The sequence below is a fragment of the Lutra lutra genome, chromosome 5 (genome assembly GCF_902655055.1).
Source record: "Lutra lutra chromosome 5, mLutLut1.2, whole genome shotgun sequence".
Taxonomy (NCBI): Eukaryota; Metazoa; Chordata; class Mammalia; order Carnivora; family Mustelidae; genus Lutra; species Lutra lutra.
Window position 1 is genome coordinate 104,223,875 of NC_062282.1, and position 26,784 is coordinate 104,250,658.

The 26,784-nt window shown below is 45.4% G+C and overlaps 2 protein-coding genes across 3 annotated transcripts in view; both read left to right on the forward strand.

The window, feature by feature from the left end:
- AGGF1 (angiogenic factor with G-patch and FHA domains 1) overlaps positions 1–10,907 on the forward strand; it is a 123,669-nt gene extending 112,762 nt beyond the window's left edge. Inside the window, exon 15 of the mRNA XM_047729257.1 lies at positions 9,505–10,907. The gene's annotated coding sequence lies outside the window, so the exon portion shown is untranslated. The remainder of the gene's footprint in view (positions 1–9,504) is intronic.
- A 13,272-nt stretch (positions 10,908–24,179) lies between these two features.
- The window catches only part of PDE8B (phosphodiesterase 8B), a 284,085-nt gene continuing 281,480 nt past the window's right edge, over positions 24,180–26,784 (forward strand). For both annotated transcript variants that reach the window (XM_047730026.1, XM_047730027.1), the window contains exon 1: positions 24,180–24,300. In XM_047730026.1, coding sequence (XP_047585982.1) covers positions 24,265–24,300 — 36 coding nt within the window. In that variant the 5' untranslated portion in view covers positions 24,180–24,264. The remainder of the gene's footprint in view (positions 24,301–26,784) is intronic.

Genomic DNA, 26,784 nt, shown 5'->3' on the forward strand with positions numbered 1-26,784 from the left:
CCACAAACCAGGATGTGATGATTGCCAATATGACCATAGGGGTAATGAGAGAGAGTGATCCTCCTGGAGTGGGGTAATCAGGAGACGCTTCAGGAAGGAGGTTGAATTTGTCTTGTGGTTTTCCTGCTATTTAAGGAGACATACTGAATTCCTTTGAAACAATGCAAGAACAACTTGAAGGTCACTGGTGGGCTGATGCAAATCACATTGTGAAATTAAAGAAGGGAGAGGTTAGTATCGACTAGAAAAGGCCTCTGGTTAATCTTCCAGCTCTGAGCACCTGAGGATGGAGCCTAGTACGGATGGCCTATGTACGTACCGCATACGTTTCACTAATTCCTCTGCGTGATACCCCTCGGCAGACTCATTTCCTACATACACATTCCCAGGTTGAGAGGGGCTCTTTCTGTGACTCCTGTTTTTCATTTAGAGGTAGCCTCTCCCACTCTGTTTTTCACACATTACCTGTGACCACAGCAGGGAAGACGGATCCCACACACAAAAGACTTAAGTTGATTCACTTGGTGGCTCATTCCTTAGATAACTTGGAGAAAACACCCCAGAACAGGAGGAAGTTGCAGAGCCAGAGCATGGAGACGAAAGAATGCCTGCTTGTCCCCAGAGTAAAATCTCTATCTTTTTAGCCTGGCCATGGTTCCTTCCATTGGGAACTCCTCCCCTACCCTGTGTGATCTAAATGAGACTCAGTCAAATATGCTGTCCTCTACCACAGCTGTAACCCAGCTGACAAACCAGATGACTCCGTCCTCCTGGCCATGGTGACTGGGCCAAGCCTAGTGACAGGTCGGCCTCTTGCCCTCAAGCCTGCTAGCCTTGAGCTATAGGCAAGTGCTATTCACAATGGTAGGATCCAGTGTGAGCCAGCACTGGTGTGAACCAGGGGCCGATCTATGATTTAAAGAGTAAGTTCCCTCTGGTCTCTTTTTTTTTTTTTTTAAAAGATTTTATTTATTGATTTGACAGAGAGAGATCACAAGTAGACAGAGAGGCAGGCAGAGAGGGAGAGAGAGAGGGAAGCAGGCTCCCTGCCGAGCAGAGAGCCCGATGCGGGACTCGATCCCAGGACCCTGAGATCGTGACCTGAGCCGAAGGCAGCGGCTTAACCCACTGAGCCACCCAGGCGCCCCTCCCTCTGGTCTCTTAATGGGTACACATTCCGAGAGTGTTAGTTGGTAATTATCTTGGGGTCTACACAGTGCTTATTCTGGGCTATCTCAATTAAGTTTATATTTTAATTCCTGGGACCTAGGTACATAACAGAAGGGTAAACCTAAGGATCTTTGCACCAGTGGTGATTTGAAGAAGCAAAATAAGCATGTACACCCTTAGTTCCTACATGTAGACATCCTGCTAAAGCAGAAAGACTTTGGCTATATGTGGACAATTTTTCTTCCAGTAATATTGTACCAATTTACACCCCATTAAGGATCTGACCTGCCCCTAACAAAACTTTAGTATATTTTTTTAAATCAATTTGATAAATAATAAATTATATTGTTGTTTTTCTTTCTTTTTAAAAAAGATTTTATTTATTTATTTTGACAGAGTGAGAACAAACAGGGGAACAGCAGAGGGAGAGGGAGAAGCAGACTCCCCACTGAGCAGGGAACCCGATCAGGACTCCATCCCAGGACCCTAAGATCATGACCTGAGGTAAAGGCAGATGCTTAACTGACTGAGCCCCCCAGGCGCCCCTATTGTTGCTTTTTGAATTTATGTTTGCTTATTTTCCAAAGAGTTGGTGTCTTTTTCATATTTACTATCCATTTTTATTTCTTCTTTTATAAATTACTCCTTTATTTTATTCTTTTAAAGATTTTATTTATCTGTCAGACTGAGAGAGAGAGAGAGAGCATGCAGGCAGAGGGAGTCCTAGGCAGAGGGAGAAGCAGGCTCCCTGCTGAGCAAGGAGCCCAATGTGGGGCTCAATCCCAGGACCCTGGGATCGTGACCTGAGCTGAAGGACGAGGCTTTAACCCACTGAGCCACCCTTCTTATTGATTTTTAGAGTTCTTTGTGTTTGAGGGCCTCACAAGTTTATCTGTCTTAGATGTTGCAAATATTCTCGGTTTGTCATTTTCTTCAATATTTACTATGGATTCTTTTTTTTCTTTTTTCTGTAATTGTGATATAATTCATCTACAACAAAATGCATCTACTTTAAGTGTGTAATATAATGAGTTTTGGTAAATGTATATACCCATGTATCCATGACTCCAATCAAATTATAGAACATTTCTGTCTCCCCAAAAAGTTCCCTTATGCCATTTTACATAGATCTAATTTCCATCACTTTAGATTAATTTTTCCTATTCTAGAACTTCATATAAATGGAATCATCCAATGTATACTTTTTCCATAAAACACATTTCTGAAATTCATCCATGCTGTTGTGTTCTCAAAATAAATGATCAAGAAAATGACAAGACAACCTATAGATATGAGAAAATATTTTTAATACATATTTCTGAGAAAGAACTGGTATTGTGGTTTCTTTTGATATTCAAAAATTTAAAATTTTTAAGAAGTCAGATGTATCTGTCTTTTCTTTATGCCGATGCCTTTGGTGTTATTCTTAGAAAGACACTATTATGCCCAACATTAGACAACTATCCTTTTATAATTTTTTGGCATTTTTATAATATTAAAATTTTAATCTAAAATTCAAATAAAATTAGAATTTTTATTCTAAAATACTTTTCAAAAATATTAGCATATTGTGGGGCATCTGGGTGCTCGGTCAGTTAAACATCTGACTTTTGATTTTGGCTCAGATCATGACTTCAGGGTCGAGAGATCAAGCCCCACGTCAAGTGCCACACTGGTCGGCTTAAGATTCTTTCTCCCTCTCTCTCTGCCCCTCCCTGTGTGCTTGCTCTCTCTCTCTCTTTCTCTCTAAAAAAAAACAAACCAAAAAACCAACAAATTATCTCAATACCATTTATTGATAATCTATCCTCCCCCCCGATTTAAAATGCCACACTTATTAAATATTAAAATATTTATAGACACATGAGTCATTTCTGGTCTTTGTATTCTATTTTCCAGCCATGGGAACAGCTGAATACTTTTGTTAGCGGTAACGTTTTTTCTGTTTTGTGCCCTGTGAATACTGACTTCTCTTCTCCTCTCTCTTTCCCCTCCCCCCTTTCTTTATCTCTTTCTGTCTCTTTTCCTCAATGATATGTTAAAATATGATTATGTTCTCCAAGACAGACACCTTTTTCCATCAAATCATCTTGATGTTTGGGTTTAGTGATAATATTCTTTTTCCCCCCTCTTTCTTCCCAGTCTTACTGAGGAACAATTGACAAATATAATTACATATACTTAAAATGTACAACGTGATGGTTTGATATACATATGTAGTGATCAAGATCGAGATAATTAATACATCTGTCACCTATGAAAATATTCTTGATTTTAATATTGAAGTCATGTTTACTTGGTGAGAGTGATGCAAAATAGGAGCATGGAAGTTCTTGGGAAGCTAGCTCGTTACTACCCAATAATTCAGTGGCTTTGCTTTTACCAGTGAAAGAAAATCAGCTACTTTTTCAAGTCACAAAGGTAAATTGCCTCTCCCATGGTACAAGGTTTCAGGTGGCCCCTCAAAGAATTATTAACCATTCACAGTAGTTCTTATTTGCACAAAGACTTGAATCCCAATTTTGCCTTAATCAGACCTAAAGACTAAATCCACTTGACTTCAAATTAAGAAGACAGGTGAAGTTGGGGCACCTGGGTGGCTCTGTGGGTTAAAGCCTCTGCCTTCGGCTTGGGTCATGATCTCAGGGTCCTGGGATCAAGCCCTGCATCGGGCTCTCTGCTTGGTGGGGAGCCTGCTTCCCCCTCTCTCTGCCCGCCTCTCCCCCTACTTGTGATCTCTCTCCCTCTGTCAAATAAATAAAAAAAATCTTTAACATTAAAAAAAAAAAAAAAGACAGGTGAAGGGGCACCTGGGTGGCATAGTCGGTTCAGTGTCTGCTTTCAGCTCAGGTCATGATCCCAGGGTGCTGGAATCAAGTCCCGCATCAGGCTCCCTGTTCAGCTGGAAGCCTGCTTCTCCCTCTTCCTGCTCTGCCTGCTGCTCCCCCTGCTTGTGCTCTCTCTCTCTGAGAAATAAACAAATTAAATCTTAAAAAAAAAAAAAAAGACAGGTGAAAAGGGAGCGTTACTCTTATTCATGGGAAAGTTACATTAAAATGATTTGTGTCTTACTTTTCAAAGTAGCCATTTGTCATTGATTTTAGCCAAGAGGCAGACATGTAAATAAACACCAAAAGAAATACCAAACAGAGTATCTTCTGAACTCAATTTTGTGGTAGGATTGAGGATCAGGAGTGAAATTTTGTGGATCCTAAGGGAGTACAGCGACTTAGGAGAGGAAGTTGGAGCAATGGCAGGCATAGCACTCTGTCCCCTTGGTGTTTTGGGGGAGGTTTTGGTTTGGTCTGTTTAAGGATGGAATTCTGGTATAGGACGTTCATAAGGCTCATTTGAAGTAACGGACAAGAACACTTTGCAGAGGCTGACCTGCTTTATCAATTTAAGGTGTTATTGTGCTTTTGAAAGTATAAAGAAGACTGGAAAAAGTTGATTCTCTGCTAAAAACTGTATTTAGATAGTGGTATTTTTTTTTTTTTAAGTCTTCATTTCTCCTTGAATCACCACCATTAACATTTTGGTACAAAGTTTTCCAGTCATTTGTAAAACAAACCCTCTCACAAGGATATAATAAGGAGTTCTTTCCCCCCGTTCTTTGGGTCTGGCCCAAGGACTGGGTAAGCAGCTGTTTTGCAAAAACTGGCCTCTCTGCTTTCCCTACTTTGCAGTCTCTGCCCAACTGGCCAGGAAATTAATAAGGCTTAATGTCATCCCGTCTTTTATCCAGGAAGTAATAAACCATAGTCTCATAAAAAATTGCTTAGTTGTCAACAGTATGTGGATTCACACCTTAAGAACACCATGGTCTGTTTTAGACGTGTGGCGTTTTCACCACTTCCTCCTTCCCCCACTGATTGTGTGGCCTTGCGATGCCACGGCCTTGTGGTCTTCTTCTTTGTACTCTGGTGTCATCTGTTAAGGACACTGAAGGTCAACCCCTAATCTTACTTTCTAGTAAATAAATGGTTTGCATGGCCAAGATGAATCTCTAAATAGCTCAATGCCATGGAACCAAGTGGAAAGCAGACATGAGAGTCCTTGGAGGAGGAAGAGAGAATAGCACATGGGCTGACGTGGTTGACTTCAGGTTAAAATAATTGCATATCATGTTTTCGATCTTTGTAAGGTATGGCATTTACAGATCTACTTGGCCCCATGGGACCTAGTCCCAGCCATTTCACAAACCAGCTAGGTGGGCAATGATAAGTTAGGTGTCTTGGGCCTCTTTTGTTCACAACGAGAATAGGGATGTGTGTGTTGCTCCCACCTCAGTGTTATTCTAAAAAGTTTTATCTAATAGTCAGTGTGATGGGGCTCTCTAGAGTGCAAAACACTATGTATTCTTTTAAGGATGATACTTTTTGACCCCATTCACTTTGCAGGAAAAAAAAATAAAAGCTGAGTGTCTTAAAAATCAGAGGTGAAAGCTACAGATTTACTTGTAAAAACTCCAGTTCTAATCTGCATCGGTCCCCTGCCAAAAAATGTCTACGGTGGAGAACTGAGGAGAACCACTCATCTCCCAGTTGTTGTTTTTTTTTTTGTTTTGTTTTGTTTTTAAGATTTTATTTATTTATTTGACAGACAGAGATCACAAGTAGGCAGAGAGGCAGGCAGAGAGAGCAGGGGGGAAGCAGGCTCCCCTCTGAGCAGAGAGCACAATGTGAGGCTCTATCCCAGGACCCTGGAATCATGACCTGAGCTGAAGGCAGAGGCTTAACACACTGAGCCACCAGGCGCCCCTCATCTCCCAGTTTTGAAGTCAACCCATGGGACCAAATGATAGGAGATTGTATGCCCAGTAACCTTTTTTTTTTTTTTTTTTTTAAAGATTTTATTTGTTCATTTTCCAGAGAGAGAGGGAGAGAGAAAGACAGCACATAAGAGGGGGAGTGCCAGGTAGAAGGAGAAGCAAGCTCCCTGCTGATCAGGAAGCCCTATGCGGGGCTCAATCCCAGGATTCTGGGATCATGAACTGAGCCAAAGGGAGATACTTAACCAACTGAGCCACCCAGGCATCCCAGCACAGTAACCTTATATCCCAAGTATTCCATTTGTTGCTGCTTCTCCCCTCTCAGACTTCAGAACCCCAAGTTCCAGGCTGCCAACTCTCAAATTCCCTAGAATTATGTTGGAGTTAACAGAATGCAGCCCCAAGCAGATTGTGTTGACTATGAAAGAGACAGAGCGAGAGTGCCTGTGGTGGGAGCACACGTGTCTCTGTGGTGGCAGTGGGGACATAGCAAGAGTGACTCGAGAGTGTCAGAAGCTCTTTTAGGGAAATGGCTTTGGGAAGGCACAGGCATATGTTTGGGGATGTTCTGCAGATGTCTCCCCACATCCGTGAAGTTGGATGTTAGCTCTCCTGGATGACAAGAGGCCTGGTCCCTGAGCCCAGCGGGGGGCAAAATAGTGGTATGCTGATGAGTGCTTACCAACTGGTTTGGCAGAGAAAGAGGCAGTAAAGGAAGCCTTGATCTGTAGTGTCTGCTGACTTCTTGCATGTCAATACTATCCACCATGGCAGAGTTCTAGCTACCAGTATGACATCATTGAACATGGAGTTGGAAGGAAAACAGCAGTAACACCCCCATGCCGTGTCCCCACACAGAGATCCAAGAGACGTAAGTAACTTCAAATGCATACATAGGAGTAGGCATAATGAAATAATTAGGAAGTGATGAGGTTTAAGTATTTATTACCTTTATTTTTAATATAATTTATTTAAGTAGGTCCTATATAATTTAATTTTTAATGATGGCAGTGTTTCAACAACCATCTGGCAAAATTCCTAAAATTTTGACACTCAGCTCTTATGAGTCCAGTACAAGCTGGTTTTGGACATTGGGTGTGAAGAAGAAGAACAAAATGCTCAGTATGTTAGAGGAATATCCAAACTCCAAGGAGAATACAAGGCTCCTGCCTCCTGCTTTACCTCATACCCTGGCAGGAGAAGACCCTGAATGAAAATCGGTGTGAGACAAACAACTGGGCTCCTTTAACATCACAATAACAAAAAAATAAAACAAAAAAACTCCAAAACCATTACCTGCTGGCACAGAATTTTCACCTACCTCATGGTTAACCTATATCTAGCTAGCAGGTAGCAGATCTGGGAAAGGCTTATAGGAAGGGTAAGTTTTGAATGGAAGAAAGAAGAGCGCTTGGGTAGTGTCAAAATGGACAGAGACTATCATAGAAGGTTCTAGAAGCCAGGTATGGTATTTTAACACTGGATGCTTAAGTTGGTGAGAGAAAGCAGGAAGGATAATGGGAAGAAACTAACTCCTTGCCCTTCACAGTTCTGCCCTAGACCAGTGCTGGCACAAATCTTGAAGAACATTTTCTTATGAGATTCTTATGGCGAAGGGAAAAAAAACCTTCTGTGGTCTCAGAAACACATCTTATAAAATAGGTCTCCCAGAATTCAGGCCACAGAGCTGTCCTCAGCAGCTATAATGACGAACAAAATGAGAAGTGCCTGAGGCCTAGGTGCTACCAAATTCTGCCCTGCTGGGGACACCTGGAGAGGGAAATGATCAAATGCCATTTCAGTCCATTATCAATCCAATCTACTTCTTGAGTGGCAGCAGAGAATCTAGTTCTAAAAATATCACTGTAATCTGTGGCTTGGAATAATCACACCTATCAAAAGCCAGGTTAAAGTGTGTGTGTGTGTGTGTGTGTGTGTGTGTGTGTGTGTGTGTTTGCACACTTGTGCATGTGTTCATGTGTGCAGGCTAGAATGAGGAAATGAATATTACCTTGTGCATATATGCAATAGGCATTTTCTTTCTCATTTCGTATTTTCTTTCTGGGCAGCAGTTGTAATGCTGGCAAGTGGGTAATTTGGGAGAAGGGAGTGGGTGCTGCTGAGTACTCATCAGGACCCCGGCACTGTGTGCAGCCCCTTCCACCCCTTACCTCACCCAGTTGCATAGTCAGGAAGCACCAGAACTATGTTTTGTTTTTGTTTTTGTTTTTGTTTTAAAGACTTTATTTATTTATTTGACACACAGAGATCACAAGTAGGCAGAGAGAGGGGGAAACAGGCTCCCTGCTGAGCAGAGAGCCCAATACGGGGCTCAATCCCAGGACCCTGAGATCATGACCTGAGCCGAAGGCAGAGGCTTAACCCACTGAGCCACCCAGGCGCCCCCAAAACTATGTTTTAAATGGATCTTCTAGGAACCAGAGACCCTATACTATGCCACTGTTGGTCCCATCTTTCACAGATCAGAGCAGGAATATCCGGAGTTGGGTCATACTCATACAGCACCCTGCCCAGCTCCAGAATGTCCTGCCTCCCCACAGAGCAGAGTCCACAAATGCTTGTTGAAGGTAATGATTTCAGTACAATGAGTTAACATCTAAGGGTTTGCCTTACAGTATGTGAATTAGGAAGAGACTCCACACCTATCCCAGGTCCAGCAAGATAGCCCTTGAGGGGACGTAAAACCAGATAATGGCAGACACCAGTCCCTGTCCTGTGTGAACAGCTGCTGGTTTTCTCGTAAGTGGCACAGCTTGTCAGCATTCTTCAGCATGCTTTGAAGTCTGGTGTGTTAGATTGTGTACCAGGCCATGCCTTTGGGGTACGGGGATGCTTAACGCTCTGAGAAAAACCCAAGAGAAGAATAGCTAGATGTGTAAAGATGGAACTTGGCGGTGGGGGGAGTAATTTTGAGCTACAAAATTATTTACCATGGGGTTCCTTTAGAGCATGACATTCCAGAGTGTGTTCAAAATATGAATCAGTATGAGTCCATATTCTGCAGGCTGAAGCCACATCTGGGCCACCCTGTCCCTGTGCAAAGAAGTCCTCAGCTCTCTCTTTCTTGCTTCTCCTTTCTCTTCTCCAGGTAGAGAAACGTCCCTTCAGCTAATCTCAGGAAGTGTGGTGAAGGGACAAGCTGACTGCCCCTAAGAAGGAAAGTTTGAGTGCAAGAATATGGACTGTGGAAGCAGAGGGGTTGAGAGGAAGGATTTGTGATATCTGCTAAGAATGTCACTGCATACCCAGGGGACACACAGCACAGGGAGTGAGGCCCACCCTTGGGATTGTTTGCCCAGGGCTCCTGGGGGATTTTGAGGGAGAAAACAACCCAGTCCCCACAACGTCAGAGCCCCCACCTGTTTACACTAACCGGTTTCCACCACCCAAGGGGGTAAATTGAGCTGCACATTTGACGATGAGGAAGTGAAGTGGAATGTGAGAATCCTCATTACTGACGTCAAGCTTGCCTTTCATTTTATTTATACCCATGACATTGTGACACGGGATCTAATTTTCCATTGTATTTTTTCCTCTGTTAGGACCCGAGTGATGACAAATGATGCTGTGACTGACTGAGCCTGGAAAACAACATTTCAAATTCGAAGCTTGGGATCCTGCAGAATTCGGTGTCTATTTCTATCTTACCACCCACCTGCCCCTCCCTTGAACCTCTGTACTGACCATCAAATTGGGCAAAAGGCATCACACTCCTACTGGGCCGAGCTGCTGGAGAAGTCAGAGGGCAGGGTGCCCAGTGGCCCACTCCTCTCTGGTTACAGGCTGTTCCTTCCTGGCATGGGTGATTGGCGGGAGGCCAGGGAGCCGTGGGGCCATGAGGCAGGCTTGGCTCCGAGCCTGGCTGCTGTCTGGGCATGAAACTGGGCTCTGGCCCCAGGAGCATGGTCCTAGCTGTCTGACCCAGAACTGCCTGTGCAGCAACCATCCCACCTCTCGGGTCCTGGTGGGTCCCAGTCCTTATGCAGGGCAGGTTTAGGAGCAGAGATCGATCTGGAAGGAATGGTAGAAGCCAGTACAGAATGCTATGGCAAAAGCCAGTAATGTCTCCATGCAGAGAGCAGCCTCTGGGGGGTGCCTAGGCCAGAGGAGAGAATAGGTGTGTGTCCAGCAAGTGGACAGAACAAGCTTTACTCTGCTTCCTTGCTCTGGGGCAGACTAGGGGCCTCAGCCCTTCCAAATGGCCTCCCTCCATGTCCTGCCAGGGCCTCAAATCCAGACACACTGTCTCTAACAGGGGGCCTTCTGCCTGTCCTGAAATGAAAGCTCCACCCAGGGGCCCAGCAAACCTGTTGCTTTCAGGAGGGCCTCCTGCCACCAGCTTTTTAAAACCCTGTTTATCAGCCTCGGACCCCAGAGTAATCTCAACTTCCTTGTACTCAGTTCAGAAGATGTTTGCTATTCAGGATTCTGATGCCGAGGTGTGATAAGAGAGGCCTCAGGCCTTCTGAGTTCCTAAACCAACAGAGTCCAAGGATTTGAAAACTGAGAAGCGTGAGGACAGCCACGCCCTGAGAGGTGACCCGGCACCAGCTCCCGTCTCCTGAAATCTCCCAAGATATTTAGAAATGGGTGTTAGTGGGACTATACTACCTTCAACTTTGGATGTCTTATTTGTTTTGTTTTTGCAACAAGAGTTTCCCATAGCACCAACAAAATCAGATCTGTGTTTTATTGACTCCACTGCAGTTCCTATGCATGAATTTGTTTTGCTTTCTAACTCTTGTCAGTTTTCTCAGTCAGTTTGGGTAAAGCTGGCACAGAGTAAGCTGTAGAGATACAATGCGGGAAAACAGAGAACACCTTCCAAGCTGCTCTCACCCCTAACTGGCCTACGGGTTTGACAGCTTCTTGGGGAGGAGGGGGCTATCTTCATGTGCCCCAGCTGGGGCCAGGCCTTCACAGTTCCGTTTGCAACAGCCCACCTTAGACCAATGCTGAAAGCCTGTGTCTGCTTTCTCAGCCCGTCTCACATGCTTCCCCTTCCCATAGGCGATTACATCAAGTGCTGGGGTGGAGGTGAGGTCCAAGGGCAAAGAGGGTGTGAATGAGACATGGGCCATTTTCATCAGCCAGAAAAGTACAGCAGTAACACAAGGCTGCAGGAAATACACGTTTAGTGGTACAGTCACACTAAGCGGATGCCACAGGCTCAGGGTATAACTGGACATGCTCTAGGTTTTATACTGGGGTATAGGTGTCACTTAGAAGTCCCTTTCCCAAGGTTCACTGGAAGGGTTTTTGGGACAAGGGCATCAAAGCTGTTCCCAGGGTGAAAATGCTTCCTTATTAGCTTTGTGATCTTGGAAGGGTATTTAAGTTTTCTAGACCTCAGTTCCCACATCTGTAAAAAGGAGATACTGAGCCTGTCACATAGAGTTAATGTGGGGGATAAATGACATTAGGAAAACAAAGCATGTCTATCACATTGAACACGGAGTAGGGACTCCCTCCTTGGACTGGAGATCAGAGAACCCCACAGAAGGCTGCTTTTAAGTCTTAGCCCAGCCAGGTGGTTCCACTTCTCTGAGTTTGCTTCGTGACAGATGCAAAGGTTGAGAATCTGTATGTTGACTGAACAGATATGATCGTGCTGATTAAGATTGGGGTGAAGAGACAAGTGAGCTTCTCAACTCAGCAACACAGTGTGGAGAGAAGAATTGTCTTCGTGAACGAGTGTTAGAAGAGCAGCGCTGAGGAACACAGAAGCATGCCGTCCTGATCTTTGCCGTGTTGGCCAAGGTAGAACTCGGCCAGGTGGGGCTGCCGCTGTTTGGATTGTCTCTGGCGTAAGCCTGCCTTGAAGGTTCAAGTGAATCTGATTTTGTCTTGGGGTTCAGGGAGGGAACATTGAGGTGTGCTGTAGGATCCCTAGGACACTTTACCTGGGACAAGATTATAGCTGCTTTCCTGACCCCCAGCTGCCAGCTACCCACAGTCCTCTGGGTGTTCCTGTGTAAGGTGAAGACTCACCTAGGAAAAGCACTGAGTGACACTCTTGTCAGGAGGGATCTTACAGGGCTGTCCCTTTGGCCACTGGGAGAAAAATATGTATATTAAAAGTTTTTTCTGAGGAAATTAAAATCCAAATACCTGTCTAACCAAGCCTAGGTGGAAAGTGAATCTTGGTTCCATATTATACATGTGAGGCCTCGAAGAAAAGAATGAGTCCTTGGGTTAACAGGGACTGAGGCTTCTTTCCAGGCAGTAGAGTAGTTCTGAGTAAAAAGCAAGTGTGGTCAGAATCCATTGAGAATCTGAAAAATAACATAGCTGAGATTTTGCTCTCCTCCTTCACTAAGTTATTTACCCAGGTTACTGATAATTAATTGTCTAAATCCCTGTCCCTCCCACCCCATTTATACATGTGGTTTCTTAGCAATGGACAGTGAAGGAAGTCTGAGACACCGGGAATCATAAGTGGTCTTTACTTTGGATGGTGAGTAAATGAGACTTGGCTGTCTGTCATGTTATGCCTTTTATGACTGGAGGCAAAATTTCACAGTGAACTCAAGAAATACACCAGGGTCACATACTAGGTTGGCTAGGAAAAACAGACCAGTAGGCATTGAGTACCTACTCTGTGTCAGGCATGGTATAAGGCTTTGGGTATACATGGTCCTTGCCTTCACAGAACTCAGAGTCTGGTGAGGAAGGTAGATTAAAAAAAAAAAAAAAGATTTATTTATTGTTTTAGAGGTGGTGCGGGGGGTGGTTTGTGAAGGCCAAAGGGAGAGGGAGAGACTCTCAAGTGGTTGCCCTGCAGAGCACAGAGCCCAACAAGGGGCTCGATCTCAAGACCCTGAGATTATGACCTGAGCCCAAACCAAGAGTTGGTCACTTACCTGACTGAGCCACCCAGGCACCCTGAGGAAGATAGATTTAAAAACAAACAAACATGCCAATAGTTGCATAATTTGCAGTTTGTGATAAATGAATAACTACTATGAGAGAGTAACAATGGGGGTATGATACAGATTGGGGAGCTGGGGTCAAGAAATTCCTCTTGAAGAATTGACAGATAAAGCCTGGAACAGTGCTTCTCAAACTTTATGTGCCTCAGAATCACCTGGAGTTTGTTTAAAAAAAAAAAAAAAATGCAACAGATTTCTGGGTACCCCCCCCCCAACCAGAGTTTATGATTTGGTAGGTCTGAGGTGGGTCCAAACTAATAAATGCTGAGATTACTGGTTTGGAGGCCACACTCTGAGAACCACTAGGCTGTACGATTGGTAGGAACTAGCCAGGTAAAGAGAGTTGTGGTGGGGAGGGGGGAACAAGTATAGCAGACCATGTGCAAACACCCCAATCTGGAAAAGACCTGGGGGGTTTCAGGTAATAGAAAGGTCAGTGTGTCTGCAAGGTAGTGAATTAGTGAACCAGTTATGATGATGAGGTGATGTTAGAGGTGAACCTGACACTTATTCCCATCCTGATACTCCACTGGAGACACTAGTGATAGCATGTCTAAGATGAATGGTTCCACTGACCCCGAGAGATGTCTATTAGAACGTGGGGCTAATGGAATAAGGCTGACCCTGAGATACTACGAAGATTCAAAGTGGTAAGGTAGGCAAAGGGCTGAGCACAGACTAAATGCTCAGTCTGTTCTAGATGTCTTTCCTCCTGCTTTCCCTCACTTGAAACATGGCCCCGCCTATCATTTAGCTAGAAGAGGACATGATCCTGAATGGGTGCTGAGGTGCTAGCCTAGAGCTGCAAACAGAAGGAGTTAACGTGCAAGTGCTCCATGCTTTCTAAATGGGGGATAAGGTTAAATAGTTGGGTGTGTGTGTGTGTGTGTGTGTGTGTGTGTGTGTGTGTGTGTTCATTCTCTTACATCTCCTGTAATTCATTAATGTCACGGATTTTAAACTGAAGAAAGCACGGGCTGGGTTTTTGGGTGCCAAAGTTCACAGTTGACATTACGCCAACTCAATTTAGACCGCATTTACTCAGAGCTTACTCTGTGCCAGGTGCTATTCTAGGTGTTGGGAAGACAGAAGTGGGTGCACAAGGCAAGGTCCCTGTTCTTGAGCTCCTGCTCTCACTGGGAGATGGGAACATAAGCAACACAGAGCCGTGGGATGAAAGCCACAACAAAGATCTGTACAAAGGGCAACAGAAAATCAGGCAGAGCAGTTTTGCCCAGGGAAGTCAGAGACGGTCACAGACAGAAAGTGACATTGGAGCCAGGCCTAGCAAGGAAACATCTAGAGAATGAGCAGAACTGACGGATAAATGAACAGACCTCCTTTAAGAACTTTATTGTTATTGTTTTAAGCTCTGACCTAAATCATCGTTATGAGTGTCTAGAAGATACATGGCCACATGGTGTTGAATTTGATTTAAAATATTGCATAAACTGGTATATATAGAAACACATATGGAAACAATCTGAAAATATTTCTCCTCAAATATAGTGCGATTTGCTTTTACGAATTTGCTATTTTTGGATGAAAAAGTGAAATACAGTTTGGTCTTCAGAGACGCAGAAGAAATTCCATCGCCATCCCAAGTGAAAATAATTTTGGTTGTTAATTCATTCATGTATTTAGTCAGTCAACAACTATGTAGTTAGAAAGTTCAATTTTGAAACACTGCAATAGGTCCTTTAGGGGCAACAAAGACATATAAGATACTGTCCTGCCCTCAGGGTTCTTCAGGGCTTAGGAGTGAGAAAAACACCTGAATGTAAATATTCTAGCAAAAGTGGTGGTAGGTAATATGAGTGAGTAAAAACAAACTGCTCCAAGTATCTTGAGGAAAACAAGCTATTTCCTGATTGGGATAATCATGGAAAGCTTGAGCATTGATGGAGAAACCCTTTGCACTAGGCCTTAGAGGCTGGAAAGGGATTGGACATACAGAAAGCAGGGTTGGGGAGGGATTCCAGGCAGAGGTAGGTTTGTGAACAAAATGGGTGGAAGATCACCAAGAAATGGCACTTTGGCCTGTTCAGGGGCATGACTTGGAGAAAGAACTGGAATAGATAGATGTCAGCCTCATGGCCAAGTTTGAACTTGATTCCCCTGGCTGTGACTTCTTGGCATTTGAAAGGCCAAGCATCTGTCACTTGGTTTCTTGTACACTTGTTTTAGTTGACAACTCAGGCCTTCATCTTGGCATAATTTCGTCCAACCCATAGGATATGCTTTAAAAAATCAGTCTGTGAATGCAGATAGAAGTATCATCACAGTGTGGCTCCAAATTGCCCTAAAGGCCAGGGATTCAAAGTAGGTCTTGTTCTTTAGGCATTTATAATTCCATGTCTAGAGGTTGAAGAATAAGGGTTTTCTATGTCCCTTCAGGAAACAGATGAGGGCTTGTCCTACACATTTTGGACAGGTGTCAGGAACCCCACAAGGGATGGTGCAGTATCCATGAGCTAGTGAGAGTCCAGAAGCTGTTACTATATGTAGGCTGATGGTAACACCCTTTGGGACAGGAGAGACAGCCAGCGTTGGAACTTGGAGAGAGCTCTGGGTTGCCATGGTGTCTCAAAGCTACTGCCCGTGTTCTCACCCTGAGTTGATGCCCCATAGTGGCTGATTCCAACTGCCTGGAAGTCAGAGGGCAAGGGGCCCACTGCTGTATTCTGTACTGGTCCACCTCCCAGGGCACAGGGTCAGGGAAGGAAGATGTAGAGCCCATCTGGAGGAGTAGACAGAGAGAGTCTGGCAAAATCCTCTTTAGCTCTAATATTTCTGTGATTCCAAAACACCCCAAACTACAGTAAGCCTTCATTTGCTGCATTGTTGTTCTCAGAAGTTTATAAATAAGGAACACAGGGAATTGGTTGGCTGGAGAGATGAATGGTGGATGGTGAAGGAGTCTTTGGCTCAGACAGTTCATTAAATAGAACTCAACCAGATTGCAAGATTGGTGAACACAGGGACTAGGCTGGGCTTGTTCATTGTCAAATCCTCAATGCCCAGCACTGTGCCTGGAGCTTAGTATACCCCAATAAATGTTTGTTTGAACGAAGTGATAGATGAAACATCAAGAACACCAAGCAACATAAAAGGTGCATCTGGAAGTCTTAGGACAGGGGAATCCAAAGTTAGGGTCAGGAGCTAACATTCTTGGACCTAGAAGAAGCAGAGGATGACAATGTTTGTTTTTCCTGCCTCTGGTACCTTTTAGGTCACACCTTCTCCCCACCCCCTTTTAAAAGATTTTTATTTATTTATTTGACAGAGATCACAAGCAGGTAGAGAGGCAGGCAGAGAGAGGAGGAAGCAGGCTCCCTGCTGAGCAGAGAGCCTGATGTGGGGCTCGATCCCAGGACCCTGCGATCATGACCTGAGTTGAAGGCAGAGGCTTTAACCCACTGAGCCACCCAGGCACCCCATAGGTCACACCTTCTAATACCAGCCAGGGAACAAAGGCCATTTCATGGCCTTGGGAGATAAAGAACAGTCTTTTTTTTTTTTTTTTTTTTAAATCTCGCCATCTTTTTCAGTCATTTAAAAGGACAACATTCTCACTCCTACTATAGTCCAACTTCAATTCATCTGTTCATTCAGTGAACACTTACTGAGTGCTTATTTTGTGCCTGGGAATCCAAAAATAAGATAGATACAGACTGAGCCCTCAAGGAGCTTAGTCTGGTAGGAGCTACAGACACGCCATTAGGAAAGTATAGTGCTAGTGCAGGCTGCGGGGAGTGCCGGGCACTAGGAGAAAAATCGGGAGACACACACACAGGCTGGAACTCTCAGCTTAGGCACATTGAGACCTGAAGCATCCCTGTTTTCCACCTGTTTACTTCATCTCTGGCATCCCTCCCCACCCCACCCCACCCCACCCAGCCCCCCTGTAAGAAAGTAGTAAGTAAATGATGCGTAATGCAAATTCCTGAGGTAACGCTTTGACTTGGACACATTCACACAAGTGCCATAAGCTGATCTGTGAGCACAGGTGGAGGGTACGGCTCCTCCTCAAACTAGAGAAGAGAGCAGGAGGTCAGGTGGGCACAAAGTGGGTATCTGGATTGGGGAAGAAGAGAGGACAGGCAAAGAAGGGAAGCAGGGGGCCATCTAGACAAACCTCCCTGACTTCAGAATTTGGGGGAGTGTCAATACGATTTACCATTAACTCTTTGCAAGCAAGTCGGAAATAGGTGAGGAGGCTTATTTATTTACTTGTACTTGCGTGGTTTTTTTTTAGCCTATAGCAACTGTGATGTAGGGTCACAGTCTCAGAAGTATTGCTAGGGACCTGCATGATCCATCTGAACACTGATCACCTGATTTACAAGGTGCACGGCCGGCTTCCAAACATGGACAATTCTCTTATGAAATTGCTTCATTCCCAGAGGTTTTGCTAATTGGGACATTTCTTGTCTTTAACTTGAGTATGATGACTAGTGATAGGAGGAAAACATAAGTTGGAGGAGGAGGGGTGAAGTGGGAGGGGCAGAAATAGAGCATTGGTCAGAATCTAAGGGCAATGATTTTTTAATTTATCTGTATCTATATTTTTAAATTTAATTTTTATTTTTTGATTTTTTAAAAGATTTTATTTATTTATTTGAGAGAGAATGAGAGTGAGAGAGAGCATGAGAGGGCAGAGGGTCAGAGGGAGAAGCAGACTCCCTGCTGAGCAGGCAGCCTGATGCAGGACTCAATCCCAGGACTCAAGGATCATGACCTGAGCTGAAGGCAGTTGCTTGACCAACTGAGCCACTCAGGTGCCCCTATATCTATATTTTTAAAAGCCCACTAAAGTTGTAAGAATTTGATTGAAATGCATTTAATCCTTAGATAAATTTGGGAAACACAAGTATTTTTTTTTTAATGACTACATCTCTCCATCTCTTTTTTTTTTTTTAAGATTTATTTATTTATTTGACACAGAGAGATCACAAGTAGGCAGAGAGGCAGGCAGAGAGAGAGGGATAAGCAGGCTTCCTGCTGAGCAGAGAGCCCGATGTGGGGCTCAATCCCAGGACCCCGAGACCATACCTGAGCCAAAGGAGAGGCTTAACCCGCTGAGCCACACAGGCGTCCCTCCATCTCATTTTTTAAAGGAAGAAAGAACTTCCAGGCCTGGAAAGTTTGGTTGGGATAAGTGTGTGTGTGTGTGTGTGTGTGTGTGTGCGCGCGCGCGTACGCGCGTGCAGAGCTGACTTTCATTTTCTATAAGAACTCTACTTCTGTTAGGGAGTAACTCCATGTCCTTGCCTGGAAGAAGTTAGGCTGGAATCAACCTCTGGTCGGAGGGCAGGTTATCTTACTGTCCATCTGCTGGTGTCTCCTTTGTCCAATTCTCTGTGTTCACTTCTGGAAACCCTTTGAGACTGGATCCTTAACTCTCCTGCTCATGCTTCCTCTCATATCTGTGTATTGATGATGGCTGGAGTTTTAGTTCCAAACCAAATACTTCCCACCACTGCAGACCTGTTTCCTCTTTCTGACTAGACATCTTTCCTGTGTGTTCCATGGACACCTCAGACCCAACAGACTCAAACTGCTCACCGAGAGTGTTTGCTTTCACCTAGTAGCACCTGTCTTAGTGGGAACTACTGCACCCAGGAGTTGCCCACCCATAGCCCATCCATTACAAACCCCCACTCCATCTCCAAGTATCCTTCCTGTTCTCCCCCTCCCCTCCATTTCTAAGGCCAATAATCTTCTTCAGGCTCTCCTCGGCTCCTTCTAGATTGTTATTAATTATCTCTGTATCCCTCTTTCTCTTCTCAACCCATGCAGTCCTCTACAACCAGATATATCTTTATAATGTACAATCTCTATGTCTATTCCTTGTGTCAAATCATTCTGGAGTTTTCCACTTTCTAGCTCTTCATATCAGTGGACAACTCATTTAAATAATTTTATTCTCTCTTGTGGGTTTTCATCCTGTTATATGGCCATGGCTCCTGAGGCTCTTTGCTGGCATCTGCTTCTCTGCTTGACCTGTAACAGTTGGCAGGCCCACAGTGTGGGTTTCTGCCCTCTTCTCCCTTCTGATTACATGGCCTTCTTTGGTGACCTTATCCAACCCATGGCTTCTGGTGGCAGATATAAACTGATGATTCCCAAAGTTATGACTCTAGCGCTGGCCTTTCTGCTGAGCTTGAAACACAAAGATCCATCTGCCTCCTTGACAAGGCCACTTGGAAGTCTGACAGAGACTCAGACTGAACAAGGCCAAGGCCAGGTTGTTGCTTCCCCACCTGTGTTTTTCCTGCTTTTCTCACATGCTTCCCTATCTCAGTAAATGGCACCTCCATCCCCCCAGCTTCCCAGGCCAGAAACCTAGGGACTATCCTTGTCCACTCCACCCTCCACATGCATTTCATCACAAGTCCTGTCAGCCAGACAATCAAAATGAATGCATCTAAGTCTGCCCTGCTTTCTCCCTGGTCATCCCCATCTGTCACGTAGCTCACTCCAGCAGCCTCCTACTGTCCTACCTGCATCCACCCTTGATCCCCTAGGATGGATTCTTTATACAGTGGCCAGAGTGACTTTTCCAAAAGTCGTTCTGTGTTTCTTCTCTGCTTAAAACCACCTCAAGGCCTCCTGTTGCACCTGGCCACACTAGCCTCCTCTCTCTTTCTTGAATTTACCAAGATCTTTCCTGCCAGGAGGATTTTGCATGTGCTATTCCCTTCTCTGGTGTCCTCGCCCCGATGTTTGCATTCCCAGCCCCATGAGTTACACCATGTGTCAGTTCAAATGTCCCTTCGTAGAGCAGCCTGCTCTGACCTCCTAAACTAAAATGGCCTACCCTTCAGTTTTTCAGATCATAAGATAATATTTTGCTTTCCTCTTGTTCTTAACTGTCTCTCTTCCCTCCATTAGAATGTAAGCATCATGACAGTATGGATTCATGTTATTTACAGTCTATCCTCAGCACCTAAAATCATTCCTGACATGTAGTAGTTGCTCCAAAAGATCTTTGGGTGGATGAATGAATATATAGTTGATGCTTGAAGAGTGCAGGGGTTAGGGGCACTGACATCCCTCCCTCCCTCTACACAGTCACACATGCACTTGAAACTTTCGATTCCCTAAAGCTTTACCTACTAATGACCAGAAGCCTTACTGATAACACAAACAGTCCATTAACACAAAATTTGTGGGTTGTATGTATTATATACTGTATTCTTACAATAAAGTAAGCTAGCGAAAAGACTGTTGAGAAAATAATAAGGTAGAGAAAATACACTTATAGTATACTATACTGTACTTATTGAAAAAAAAATCTATGTGTAAGTTGACCCCTGTAGTTCAAAGCTGTGTTGTTCTAGGGTCAACTATAAAATTAAACAAATTTGCCCCTATTCAAAATATCTTGATAGACAGACAGATAGATGTGTTGAAGATGATATAAGTATCAGTGAAGAGTGGGAGAGGTTCAGCTCTCAGAAATGCTTAAAGGAATGTGTGACAGCCACCTGACATGGGGGCCTCTCCTCAGATAAGAAGGCAAGGGTGTCTCATCATTAATGCCTATGACTTCCTACTAATAAATAATTATGAGATATTTTATTGATAATACTGAACTTCCCAGTTCACATTTATTCTTTACAAATTTGTAATTCCAGGCCACAGGGCTAATGCCCATCCAGGTGATAACTTGCTTTCATTTCTCCTTTGTCTCGCGCCATCCTGAGGGCAGGGATCCAGGTTGGAGGATATCTGGACTTGAATTCTGTAGGAAGTGTGTTTTGTTTCTTCTGAGTAGCTTTGGTTGATTTTGTCTGAGGTTGCAATATGATTAGGAAAACCTGGGGTGGCTAGGATCCTGAAACTACTCATGGAGTGAGGGAGACCACAGGCATCACCAAGTGGCCTCTCAGAGTCTGTTCGTCCACTGTCAGGAGGACAGATATGGACTGTCTGTGTATTCCCTTGGTTCAGGAGAGGGATTGGGGGTAGCAGGATAACGCTATGCCAGCCAGTGGAAGAATTACAGAAGGAGTTTAACACATGTGCTGCCAGGGTCATTGACGATCATGGAAGGTAAAACATGGACTTACTTTCTTAATTAAATTTCTAGAAAAGAAAAGCAAAAGCCATACTTTCTCCTGTGACTGCAGGGATTTTCCAGCAGAGCTGCTCAAGAAGTCCTCACAGACTATCTGCACACAGCACATGCCTGTGGCAGCGTTTTAAAATTTAATTTCTTTAATTTAAATGTTTTAAATTTCTTAATTTCTCCAGAAGTTACCAAACACTGGTAGCACCTGTTTGTACTGGGTTTTCACACTGTGGCAATCACACAAGCACTAGCTTGTCAGCGACATCAACATCTTCAGTCTTCAAAGAATGACCAGTGCCATGCTCGAAGGACCCTAAATGGTACACTGTGCTAGACTGGAAACTCTGTGTCTCAGGTTTCTTCTCTTCTTCTTCTCCCCCCCTCCCTTTTCTTCTTTTTCTTCCTTCTTTCCTTCCCTTTGTTTCAGTTCCCTTTCCTGCTCTTTCTGCCTCTTGTCCTTTCCCTCTCCTTCTCTTACCTTCTTTCCTTTTCTTCCTCCCTTCCTCCGTCTCTTTCCCTTCCTCCCCTTCCTCTCTTTGAAAGTCGTACCCCACTCTATAATACCCTTCATGGTGCTCGCTTCGGCAGCACATATACTAATACCCTTCATGGTACGTGACAGGAAATGTCCAGTGGGTTTAAGTGTTGGGCTCAATTAAACTGTATTACATCCAGGGTGGAACAGAACACTTTAAAATTTTAGGCATCAAAAGACACTTAAAGTCTAGCAAATAGGTGCTAGCCCTCCGAATCCTGGCTAGTAGTTTCGAGATGCTATCTGATTTTATGCTATATCTTGGGAACCGCAGACAGCCTGCTGGCTGCCACAGGCATGTGCTGTGTGCAGAAATTCTGTGAGGACTTCTTGAGCAGCTCTGCTGGAAAATCCCCGCAGTCACAGGAGAAAGTATGGCTTTTGCTCTTCTTTTCTAGATAATTGGGAAGGAAATTCAGAGGATTTAGTGTCTTTGTTTTTCCTCATTGTCTCTCTGTTATTAGTTTTCTCTTTCCTGTTTTTATTTTAATTTATTGGCTTTTCTTTCTGAAAACGTGGTTTTTTTTTTTTTTTTTTTTTTTTTGCTTTTTTGTTTGTTTTTTTTGCTGGGGTCAATTGGCCCTGAGTTTTTCAAGGCATCTTTTTACCTGCTGAGTTATTTTTGCCTCAGACTTTCTTCAAGTTCTTCTGTTGCTCCACCACCTCCAAATCTCAGGCTGAAATTGCTCTTTCACCTCCTGATGTCTTTGCTGTTTTGCTTTTCCTTGTCCGTATGGGGCCTGGAGAGGCTACGATTATGACATAATGGGGGATTTTGCTGCCAATTTAAATGACCTTAGTTAGCCCTTCTACCTTTTGCCTCCCCTTTTGTCTCACTTTTTCATCTGGGGAAGGAGGAAGTGTATTAGTTTTGCTATTGTGCATAACATGTTACCACCAATTAAGTGGCTTAAAACAGTACACATTACCTCATTTTCTGTGAGACTGAAGTCTGAGCATGGCTTCACTGGGTCCTCTGTGATAGCTGGGGCTGTAGTCTCATCTCAGGGTCTGACTTGGGAAGAGTTCTCTTTCAAGCTCTCCTAGTTGCTGGCAAGACTTAGGTCCTTTTCATCTATGGGACTAAGGGCCTCAGTTTCTTACTGGCTCTTAGCCAGAGGCACCCTCAGTTCCTTGCCACATGGACCTCTTTATTGAGGTTCTCTGTTTCATCAAAGCCAGCAAGAAAGAGTCTCCTAGCAAGGCTATGTAACGTAATCATTGAAGTGACATCCTGGGAGTGCCTGGGTGGCTCAGTGGATTGGGCCTCTGCCTTTGGCTCAGGTCGTGATCTCAGGATCCTGGGATCAAGCCCCACATCAGCCTCTCTGCTCAGTAGGGAGCCTGCTTTCTCCTTTCTCTCTCTGCCTGCCCCTCTGCCTACTTGCGATCGCTCTCTCCCTCTGTCAAATAAATAAAATCTTTTAAAAAAATTATCTTTGATGTGACATCCTGTCACCATTTGCTCCAGGTAGGAAGCAAGTCACAGGGTTCCATAAATGCATGAACACCAGGAGATGGGGATAATCGGTGACCATATTAGAGTCTGTGCACACAGAGAGGAATGCTTTTGAGGGAAAACTTTGGGCTCCTTAGAAAAAGACTATGAAGACTATATTCATATTGTTGTCATACCTTTCTATTGGCCTTTATAGATTATGGCTAACACCCAAATAATAATGTTTCTCTTTGTCTCTCTCCATGTCCTATGGACTAGTTTCATGCGACTTGTTTTCCTTTTCTGTCATTAGAAATCTCATCAGCCTCTCTGGATAAGAAAGTCAGCAGGAAAATATTGCTGTTGTTGATCTTGGTTTTAACTGGACTGACTCAGCCCTGTGGGCAGCTGAGAAAGGAAAAGTCTTTGCAAAAACTCTCTAGGTCTTTGTTAAAAATCCCTCCACCCAGGAACCAGGTATGGGGCAGGTGTGATAATAATCACAAGTAAGAAGCCAGGCTTATTTACAGCTGAGGGATTTAAGTAGGAACAATTTATTACTTTTAAAAAATGTCTGCAAGCTTCATAGTAGAATCTGCCCAGACCTTTGATTCCAGCTCTTCAAATGGGGGAGGGGGTTAGGGGGAGCAGAAAGGATGGCAGCACCTTTGGCTTGATCCAAACTTGACTCACGGTTGGTAGATTATCTGCACTAATTAAGACTGAGGGATAATCCTACCTACCCTCCACCACACATACATAATAGGGCATGGCTTCATATTCATATAAATAGAAAAGTTCTCCTTCACTTTGAGGACAAATGATCTTTTATATGCTATACTGTATGTGTTAATAATGACTAAAGTCTCTGACTTTAGAGTCTCTTTAAAATAATAACATATGAATTTTAATTGGGGAATGAGATAAATCTGATTCTTCACTGTTTACTTGGAGGTGGAGACGCCAGAAGAGTGGAGAAGGGTGGGCAAGATGAGGAGAAAGCTGGGTGCCCAATCCCCGAGTCTCAACCAGCACCAGGTTGGGCAGCTCTAGCGAGACCCGACTTCCCTCGAGGGAGGGGGAGATGCCCTGCGGGGAGCTGAGTAGTTAGGGGTGCGCTAAGCGGACTCAGAGTCGGGGCACCACACCTCGGGAGGGGCGCTAGGACCCAGGCACACGCCGGCCTCGGGACGTGCCTGGGGAGTGAAGGCTCTAAGAGGCTCCGGCTCGGGGCCAGAGTCCCTCGGAACGACCAGACCCTTCCCGTGGGCGCGAGGCGCGGGGTGCGGGGTGCTGCAGCCGCGTGCCCGCCCCGGCATGGAGCAGACGCGCTGCCGGCCGAAGGCCCGCCAGGTGAGCCCCTCGCGCAGGGTCCGTACGTCCCGCGGGCACCGCGCCGGGCAGCCGTCCGAGGCCGCCTCCTCCCCCCCTCTCCAAAAGCCCCGGGCGCCCGGGCTCGGCGGCGAGCGGGCTGCGCGAGCTGGGCTGGCTGGGCTGGCTGGGCGGGCTGGGTGCGCAGGCACCAGGCCAGAGCTGTCCCCCACAGCCCCTCTCGGACACCGGCGCGGTGAGGAGGGATGTTTCTTTTCCTCCCACGCTCCTTGGTCTCTGCGTGTCCTGGTGTCCTACTCCCTTCTCCCTTCCCAGAAGGGGAGCACTTTGAGTGGCTGGTGTAACCGCCCGGCTGATAATTCCGAACGCTAACAATCGCCCACCAGCAGCAGCCGGCCGCTCGTGCTTGTCCCTGCGCAGCACCCGCGGCGCTCTCCCTGGCTTCACCCGGAGCTAGTGCCGCGACGGGCCGGGTCCACCCGCTCCTGTTGCACCCCGAGCTTCCCACGCCTCTCTGCGCGGCCGCGGTGCCCCTGCTTTCCTGCCACAGCCACCCCTCTTCCCGGGAAGCGAACCGCCGCCAGCCCCAGCCTGGGGGGCCGGGGACAGGGGAAGCGAGGGTGGGCGTCCTGGTGGCGGAAGCCTGCGTGCCGTCCCTTCGGCACCCGGGCCTCCACGGTCCCGGGGACCCGCTCTCACTGCGCGCGCAGCTCCGGCCCGGCGCTCGCTGGGCACACAGACGGAGCGTGAGGTTTAAACCACCCGCCTCCTGTGGAGCAGATGCAGCGCGGGTGCCAAGAAGGCTCTCACACCTTGGAGGTATAGGAAGGTGCGGGTGAGAGCAGTCTGCAGTTCAGGGAGGGGCGTTTCGTCCAAGGAGGAAGCTTGAATCCGCCAGCTGCCGCTTTGAACTTGTGGGCGTTCTGCTGGGCGTCCGAGCGTCACCTGAGTGCATTTAGTTACAGGATCAAGGAGTCGCGAGTCCCCGGACTGTGGCCGAAGACGAGGCTTGGCTAGCGGTCTTAAATGTGCAACAGGGTCCTCTGTACCCTCAAGACTAGCCCTGGTCATGCATTCTGCTTCCGGCTCAATTTGACGCCAGTTTGCAGTCTCCAAGTTGCCAACCCCAGGAAGAAAGGTCGCTGAATCGTTACAGTGGGCGAGCGGCGAGTCGCTAGGGGTGCACGACCATCGCAGTGCAATGGCAACTTTTGCCAGCCGCCAGGTCGGGGCGTGGGGGGGGGGGGGGGGCGTGGGGGGCGTGTGTGCCTACTCGGCTGGTAACAGACACGTGTGTCACACGTGTTTATACACCTAGTACTGACCTAGAAAAGAAACTTCCTCTAAACTCTCTTGGGAGACAATCAACAAAAACATTTACACCGGGTTGGTGGGGATAGGTGAGGTAGGAGGACCTTCCCTTTAGGATTTTATAATCTGCCGGCTGGCACTGCCAGCTGTGCTTGACTGCCCCTCTGACCTTGAACGAGCTATTTTAATTTTGCTTGGTTGTCCAAGAAAGAAAAACGGAAGAATGATAATCCAGCAGCAGTGGAAAGCGCATTCCCTGGGAAGCCAGTCCTTGGGCTCCAGCCCTAGCTGTTTCACTGCCTAGCTGTGAAACTTTTGGGCAAGCCACACAAAGGCTGGGACTCAGCTGCTACAAAAGGCTCCAAAAAAACCTTTAATTCTTGGGTCCACTGTAGCAGCAATTTGCCAAGCTTAGATAGCCTACAAATGCTCACTAGTTCCTTGCATTCTGCATTATACTTGGTTCCACAGAGCATCCATGGACTGAAGAGATACTGGATCAGAACGGTGGATACATTGAATTTTAATTCCAGCCGGTTTCTAGAGCCACACAAATCTTTCAGGCTTGCGGTCTGGGAAATAAGCCTAGTTGGTTGAATTAATACTTCAAATGCACGGGGTAGGACCTCAGATAGAAAGTCCTGTTTAAGTTAGAGTGTGGTCACATAAAAGGTTCCTTCTGTGGTTTTGAAAGATCCTTGCCATAAGTACAGTGTTACAGAAATCAGTAGAGGAGAAGCCCCAGGCTGATCCCTTGGCAGAAGAGGGCAAGTGTACATCTAGTGGGGCTCCTTTAGGTTATCCCTGATAAACACTCTGTTTACCTGGGAATGACTCCATTATTGTTAACTCCCCAGAGAAGAAGTGTATTGGTTTGGTAATGAAATAGGGAAATTGTCTTTAGAAGCCACGTTAAACAGAATACCTAACATTGCTGAGTTCATTGGGATAAGCACTGCTTTAAAAAGCATTGTCTTTTTATAAAGAGAGAAAAAGCAGAAGTAAATGCAACACAAACTGCAAGAAAGCTTGTTTCTCCCAGTTCCAGAGATGAGTATCATTATCATTACCATCATCATAATGGTGACTGTCTACTAAGCACTTATTATGCACCAAGCATCTTTCTAAGCACCTTATGTACATAGTCTAATGTAATCCTATAACACCTTCTGAAGGAAATGCTATTATTTCTTT